We start from the raw sequence: 7,918 nt of genomic DNA, 5'->3' as shown, positions 1-7,918 counted from the left end.
TAGTCATTAGAAACCTCACCTTTCTACTCCCTCCCATTTCCCAGCCTGTCTGTTCATGAGAAACTTTCACTACTGTGCGAAGGTGCCAAAAGCCTTCAAGAGAAACATATAAAAGGTGCACTTAAGGGGACAGTAAGGGTCACCCCAGCCATAGACAAACGGTGTTGAAAGGAGGTCAGAGGAAAGGGAGATGAGGGGACCAAGCTGATCCTGAATCCTCAGGAAGCAGTTTCAGGCCAACTCTTCAAAATCATCTTGATGTTAGAGATGACCAAGGGGTGCATTCATAAGACTGAGTGGACCTAAAAGTAGCATGATTCATGAGCAACGTATTCTAGAAAGGTGCAAGATAAGGAGAAAGAGAAGCAGCATTCTGTTTCTATATTATGGTCTGCCTGGCTTTGATTTATTCCCACCAGTTCAGGAATGAAATTCCCCATTAAGACAAATGGTAAACACACTTAACTCTGAGGTTTGGAACTCTGAAAGCCCCTATCATGTCAGGAGGGCCCTGATGCTGGGCTTGGCTTGAAGAGTGGTATGTTTTGGTGGGGGTTAGGGGGCAATGCCAGTGGAAGCCTTTGAATGAGATCTGAAACAGACCAGCTCTAGGCAAGAGCCAGGCCTTTTCTCCGTGGGTCTTAAAGTTGCACTTTGTTACCCAGCCAAGAGAAAACAGAAACAAAACTAAAAATATTGGGGAGGGAACTTTTACACCTGGCTGGGGGTTGACTAGATAACTACCTGGGTCCCTACCATCTCCAGGACTCTAAAATGTTCACCAGCAAGAGAATATTGATACAAAATTGATTTGCAAACAGAGTGTATCAATTTTTTATTTTAACTTTTAATTGAAATTAATTACCATATTATAAAATTCACTATTTTAAGTGATCAATGAGATTTAGTACTTTTTAATATATTTGCAAAGCTGTGCAACTATCACTACTATCCAATTTCAGAACATTTCAAACACTTCCCAAAAGAAATCCTATTTCCATTAGCAGTTACTCCCCATTCTCTCCTCCTCCAGCCCCTGACAGCCACTAATACACTTTCTGTCTCTGGGTATGCCTCTCCTGGATACCTCGTATAAAAGGAATCACATGCTAGGTGGCTTTGTGTGTCTGGCTCCTTACACTCAGCATCAAGGTTTGTCCATGTTGTAGCATGTGCCAGCACCTCATTCCTTTTTTATGGCTGAATAGTATGAGGAATATTCCATGGAAACATTTTTTTTTATCCACTCAGTGGCTGATGGATATTTAGATTGTTTAAGTTTATTTTAAGGGAATGGTTATGTATATGCATTATTCTTTGCCCACCTATTCCCTCAAATCAAGGAAAATCAATAGCAAAATGAAGCGCAAGCAAGCAAAATAGCCAGCTACTATCAGTTAGAAAAGGAAAAGCACCCTTGATTTTTAGGTTAAGTCAATGAAGAATGGGGTGAATATCCACTTCATTTCAAACTCCTAATGCCTTCTAATCCTATATCTGACCTGCGTCCATCCACCAAGCCATCGGTTAATCCACTGGTAAGTCCTTCCATTGGAAGTCCTTGGATCAGCAGGAAAAACTAAAAGCCATTGCAGAGATCAGTGATTTTTAACCTATTTTCCAGTTACTCCTAAGGTTTCATGGAAGCAATGCATGGGCACAGGTGGACAGGCCCCATCCTGCTTTAGCTAAAGCAGCTCTGATTTTAATTGCTCTGTTTCTTGAGATTCCTTCTTAGAGTTCCTTTGGAACAAATAAAGGAGATCCATGGCTGAAAAATGTTTGGCAACCGCAAGTAGACTCTAGATGATTGTGGAATGATCACTGGACTGGAGATGAGTGTCCACGGTAGCTGTTCTTACGAGTTCTTCTGAGGAACCTTTATGGTGACTGTCTTCACCTCCGTGTAGGCCTTAAGCCCATCCTCTCCCAGCTCTCTCCCACTGCCAGACTCCTTAAACCCTCCGAATGGCGTGTGGCAGGTGACGATGTTGTAGGTGTTCACCCACACTGTCCCAGCTTGGAGCGCCTGTGTGAAGTACATGGCCTTGTCCAGGTCCCGGGTGAACACAGCAGCAGCCAAGCCGTACCTGGTGTTGTTGGCCCTCTCAATCGCCTCCTCAATCTTCTTGAACTTGAACAGGGGCTGCACAGGTCCAAAGATCTCCTCCTTGGCGATCCTCATGTCATCCTGCACACCACCAAAGACCGTGGGCTTGATGAAGAAACCACGCTCTCCAAAACGCTCTCCGCCGCAGAGAAGTTTTGCTCCCTCCTTCTGGCCAAGCTGGATGTAGCTCAGGATCCGTTCAAACTGCTCCTTGTCCACCTGGGGTCCCTGCCGTGTGTCCAGCTCAAAGGGATTCCCAACTTTCCTCTGCTTCGCTTTCTCCACGGTTCTCTCGAGAAATTCATCATAGATGGATTCTTCCACAAAGGTCCGGGAACCCGCGCAGCAGCACTGGCCCATGTTGAAAAACAGTGCTTCGTGGCACTGCTCCACGGCGTGGCCCAGGTCAGCATCAGCCAGCACAATGCTAGGGCTCTTCCCACCCAGCTCCAGGGTGACTCTCTTGAGGTTGGAATCGCCAGCTGCCTTCTGGATCAGGTGGCCCACCTCAGTGGAACCAGTGAAGGCAACTTTGTCAACATCCATGTGCTGGGCAATGGCTGCTCCAGCTGTGGGGCCGAAGCCAGTGATGATGTTCACCACCCCAGGGGGAAAGCCTGCCTCTTTGATGAGGGAGGCCAAATACAGGGCAGAAAGGGGGGTCTGCTCTGCGACCTTCATGACCACAGTATTGCCAGTGGCAAGCGCCGGGGCAAGCTTCCAGCCCTGCATGACCAAGGGGAAATTCCACGGGATTATCTGGCCACAGACACCAACGGGCTCATGACGGGTGAAGCAGAAATGCTCACCATCCATAGGGATGGTCTTGCCATGCCATTTGTCAGCCCAGCCAGCAAAGTAGCGGTATACCTTGATAACCTCATCCAGGTCCAAGGCGTAAGACTCCTGGAAAGGCTTTCCATTGTCCAAGGTCTCCAGTGAGGCCAAGTAGACCCGATCCCGCTCCACTAGGTCAGCCAGGTGGTTCAGCAGCCGGCCTCGCTCTGAGGCATCCATCCGGCGCCACGGAGACCCCAGGCAGAAGGCCTCTTGGGCTGCTTTCACGGCCAGATCCACATCAGCCTGGTCCCCTTCAGACACATGGCCGATGACCTCCCCAGTGGTGGGGTTGACTGTTGGGAAGGTCTTCTTGCTGACCGCATCTCGCCACTCATTGTTGATGAAGAGCTGGTTGTAGTGGATGTCTGGGTTCAGGATGGGGTTTGGGAGGGCAGCTGCTGAGGAGTACGGGGCAGTCCTGCCACGGAGGCAAAGCAGCCAGGGTCCCAGGAAGCGCAGCATACTGACTACTCTGGGGAGGGACAGGAACAACCAGAGGAACAGGTGAGAGGGGGCAAGGTGTCTCCTACAGGCCCACCGGCTCAGACGTCCCAAGATTCTAGCATAAAAGGGTGTCACCTCTAAAAACCTGGATTGTAAGGGGTACAAAGGCCCTGAAGAATTCTCTAGTCCTACTCCATCATGCCTCATCTATCCTGACCTCTTCTGGGTCTTTGCTTGAATATCACCTCCTCAGCAAGGTCTTCCTGGACCACACTTTATAAAATTTCAGTTCTTTTCACCCCCAGCACTTTCCAGGCCCCATACTTTATTTTTCCCCATCTGGCATACACACCAAGTGATATGTTTACATGCTTAAATGTTTATTGTCTACCTTTCACCAATAAAACATTAGTTCCAGGAGGGCAGGGCTTTCTTTTTTTTGCTTCATTCATTCACTGCTATGGCCTGGATGCCTCAAAGTATGCCCACTATAGAACAGCTGTTCGGTAGCCAGTTACTGAATGATATACTGAGGAAATGTCAACATTTCCAGGCTGCTGAAGAAACGACCTAAGAAAGGAATAGAAACCAAAGGGACTCAAAGACAAGAGTTGTTCCCTGTGAGAGGGGCTTGCCTCACCTCAGCTCTGGGCCTGAGTGTCCTCATATGTGAAATGCCTCATGGCGCTTTGTTGAATGGAGTCATGCACATAGAAAGCAGGGGGAATTCCACCCAGGACATCAGATCTGGTGGCACCCTCAGAAACCAGCCTAGCCCACCCCCAAGCAGAGGTCCCAGCATCCCAGGAGCACAGCAAATGCAGCAGCAGTGGGAAAGGAGGGCCTCTTTATTCTGGCCTACAACTCTGAACATGTTGTAGACTTTATTAAAACAACAACCATAAAATTTAAACAGTATACAAAATGTATTCAATGAAATTTCAATGGTGTATAAAATTCCTAGATTCACTGAAGCAATTACTCTCCAGTCAGGAGATCAATCCCTCTGCCTTCTCTGTCTCACTTGAGTCTGTTCCACCCAGCAGCAGAAAGGAATCGTACCTGCCCTACTGTCCCCACCCACTTCCAGCCCCAGTACAACCCACCCTCTGCCACTGGGCAGGGAGAGAAGCAAAGAACTCAGCAGGTAACCAAGGCCCCATACAAATCAGTGCAGCCCAGGTAAGTCCTCCCTTGGGGAAAGCTGAGCCAGCAGAACTATCAGGAGGGCACTCAGGTTTCACTCTGCTTAGAGCTGTTCCACACCGGGACCAAAGAGGCCTTGGGTCGAACAAGCTGGGTCTCAGAAGGGAGAGGTTCAAGGGGAGGTATGAGTAAGAGCGGGTCACCAATCCATGGGGTGGGGGTGGAGGGGCTAAACAGGTGGGAGAAGGGGTCACAGACCGAGGCTGACAAATCTCATGCCAATCCAAGGCTGTTTTTTCTCTAGGCACCTATATGGGGTCTGTGCTGGTGCCTCCACTTGAAGATCACTGCTCGCAGTGCACCACACTACAGTTTGCGGGCTATCTCAGCATTTACTCACTAAGCTTCCCAGCAGCCCCCACGTGATCTGAGCAGAAGAAGGCGGATGGGGGTCAGAGAGGTTCAAGAACTCACCAAGAACGCACAGCAAGTAAGAATAGGAGCCTCAGCAGGATTTCCACAGCCCCAAGGTTGTGTTTTGTCCCAACTATAGGCAATTTCTTACCTTCCCTGTATTAGTGCCCACTGTGCCAAGGACCAGACCTTCTGGGTCATTGACCTAGTGGCGCCCCTAACCCTTTCTGGGAAGTGGGAGAGCGTGTCCTCACCTCTCCGCTCAGGGTTTCTTGGCTGGTGTGGCCCGGGGGGTGGGAAACGATGAGGTCCAGCTAACTGGGAAGGTGGGGCAGGTGTTGCATCCTCAGAGCCCATCATGTGCCACCCTGGGACCTGGGTGCGGGGTGAGGATGGGAAAGCACTAAGAGGAGTCCTACAGTGCGCGGGAGGAAAGGCCGGCCCCTAATGCGGAAGCCGAGACCCAGGGAGGAAACCTCCATCTTAAGGAAGGGGGCTGCTGTCTGCCGCGGCAGTGGCGGGGGTGTGGGGGTGTGGGCAGGGGGTCGCTAGGCGAGGAGCTCGTTAGTTACCTGCGCAGGCTCGGCGGCTCAGGTGCCCGTCCAGGCTCTCCTCAGGGCTAGTCCAGTCTCCCACCAGCTACTAGCCACAGATGCCTGCTTCGCGCTGCCCGGAGGCCCAGCCTCCAGTGAGGCTCCGCCTGCGTCTGGGGCGCCGCCGTCTCCCGCCACGGTCAAGCCCGCCGCACCCTTCCGGCGCCGGCGGAGGGCCAGCGCCCCGCTTTTCCCATATCCCAGCGCCCCACCCGTATCCCGGACAACGCAAGCGCTCCCCCTCTCATCTCTGCTTAAAACTGAGGTCCTGGGGGCCTGGGGCTGGAATGCGTGGGCCTTCCCGAGCAGGCCAGACAGCAAGAGGAGACTGGACCCAAGTTATGTTTGCATTTCTCCCTCCCGCTCAATGCACTTCCTTGGGCTGCAGCCCTTGCGCCTCTCCTTACCCTCTTTTTGACTCCTCTCTCTCTCTTTTTTCCCTCTTGGTTCACTGGATGTGTCATAATTTCTGTCAGTGTTCCACCTTCTCGGCTCTTTTTCCCAGTTCCTTTCAGATTCCATATTTGTGCATTTTTAAATGCGGTTGTTTTTGTTTGTCCTAAAAAGACTTGATGCACAATGTAGAAGGCTTGGAAAACACAGAAATGGATGAAAGAAGAAAAAAATCCCCTCCAATCTTTCACCTAAAAGTTGCCATTCATCTTGCCGGTATTTTTTCCTCTGCATTTTTCAAAACTTCTTTGAATAAAAATGAAATCATTATGGCGAACTCTATTTTGTTGCCTCCTTTTTATTATTATTATTATTTTTTTACTTAGCCATTTAGTCTGAACATTTTCTCATGTCACTAAATAAAAGACAACATCATACTCTCAAGGTGGCATAGAATTCCACGGTAGGTCAGCCACTGGAGTGTCTCCCTCTTGTTGCCATACAGGATGCTAGGATGGGTGTCCTGGCCACACCTTTCCCACGCACTCCACCGCCACCGCATCCTCCCTGTGGTTGGAGAGGTCTGTTGCAATACTAAGAGCTAAGTTTCCCAGCCTTATTTGCAGGAGAGTTCTGGATGTGGACTAGGTACTGCCAATAAGTAGCACCCCTGTCAGATGTGGAAGGTGGACGGTGTTGTCCTGCCCCTTTGGGGCACCACTAAACAACAGTGCAATGTGAGAATTTTGTGTGTTGGCATTCCTCATCCCTTCTTCCCCATTCTGGGTGTGGGGTGGCAGCTGTGGCTGCAGCTACTCGACTCCAGCTACCTGCTCTTTGAATCATGGCTGCAGGGGTGTAGCTGGAGCTAGGTAGCTCAGAGGAGGCCTCCAGTAGTAATGAGGCTAGTGGGCCATGTCCATCTTGCTCTGGGAGTCAGTACTGAAGGTCTAGCTTTCCCTGCTTCTCTCCCCAGCCCTTCCAGACAACCTGTCAGCACTCAATTGTTTGTATTAAATCCCCACCTCTCCATATAATGTTCACATTTTCCTGCTTGAATATTATTTTTTAATTACATCTCTATGGAATCTCTTGTGCCATATCAGTCTTAGGATGTTCATGGTCCTTGCTACAAAATTTAGTTCTTTACTAAAAGCACTGCATCATGCATCTTACCCCGCCTATGTTCATGTTTCCCTCTGGCTTCCCCAGTAACCATGTAGCCCCTTGCAAAGTCCCTTTTACCTCCCCCATAGCGCATGGCCAGCCTGGCAACAGCTTGGGCACTTGGCATGGCACTCAATAGTGTATTGATTTAATGATTATTTGGTTAATCATTAACAGGCTTCATTGATAGAGGCAGTGGATCCATGACAAAGCCAAGTAAGTATCAGTCTTCATGGGGTCAGACCACCTGGAAAGCTGTGGCAGGTGTGAAAGGCAGTGGCCTCTTGGGGAGAGGCTGAAGGCTGTGTCTTGTGAGGAGCAACTGAAGAAACTGGGGATGCCCACCCCTCAGAACTCAATGGGCAAGGCTGTATGCTCCAGATCCCTAAATGGTGATGCAGACACGTCTGCAGGGTCCTAGAGGTCAGAGCCAGTGGGGGGAGGTTACAGGGACAGAGGAGGAACTTACTGACAGAGCAGATCTGGCTGAGGAAGGATAGGAGGGGCTGCCTGGAAAGGCAGTGAGCTCCCGTCGCTGGAGGAGTTTAAGGAAGGATGGACAACCATTTGGGGAAATCCCATAAAGGAGAGTGCCACATCAGGACTGACCTAGACAAACGGCTCTCAAACTTAGCTGTGTGTCAGAATTGCCTGGGGAGTGTCAGAAAAAATTATAATCGCCCTGGGTCTTACTTTAAGACATTCTAAATTATTAGATGTTGGTTGAGATCCAGGAATTTTTAAGTTCCCCATATGCTCCTGATGTGCAGCTATATTTGGGAAGCACTGGCCTAAGTGGGTATTCTATGAC

The 7,918-nt window shown here is 49.9% G+C and overlaps 1 protein-coding gene across 1 annotated transcript; it reads right to left on the bottom strand.

Annotated features, from left to right (window-relative positions):
- Positions 1–827: 827 nt before the first annotated feature.
- Positions 828–5,785, bottom strand: ALDH1B1 (aldehyde dehydrogenase 1 family member B1). The gene is made up of 2 exons (XM_057498868.1): positions 5,527–5,785; positions 828–3,420 (listed from the first exon to the last, which is right to left on the bottom strand). Exon 2 carries the CDS (start codon positions 3,410–3,412, stop codon positions 1,859–1,861), a length of 1,554 nt encoding a protein of 517 aa, XP_057354851.1. The 5' UTR covers positions 3,413–3,420; positions 5,527–5,785; the 3' UTR covers positions 828–1,858.
- Between the last annotated feature and the right edge of the window lie 2,133 nt (positions 5,786–7,918).

Source organism: Manis pentadactyla, chromosome 3 (assembly GCF_030020395.1).
Source record: "Manis pentadactyla isolate mManPen7 chromosome 3, mManPen7.hap1, whole genome shotgun sequence".
Classification (NCBI taxonomy): Eukaryota; Metazoa; Chordata; class Mammalia; order Pholidota; family Manidae; genus Manis; species Manis pentadactyla.
The sequence above is the reverse complement of the archived record's forward strand: the minus strand, read 5'-3'. Positions and strand labels throughout refer to the sequence as shown.

What these genes read in the sequence shown, in the direction of transcription:
- ALDH1B1 (XM_057498868.1), bottom strand. Translation starts at nt 3,412, where the DNA reads ATGCTGCGCTTCCTGGGACCCTGGCTGCTTTGCCTCCGTGGCAGGACT.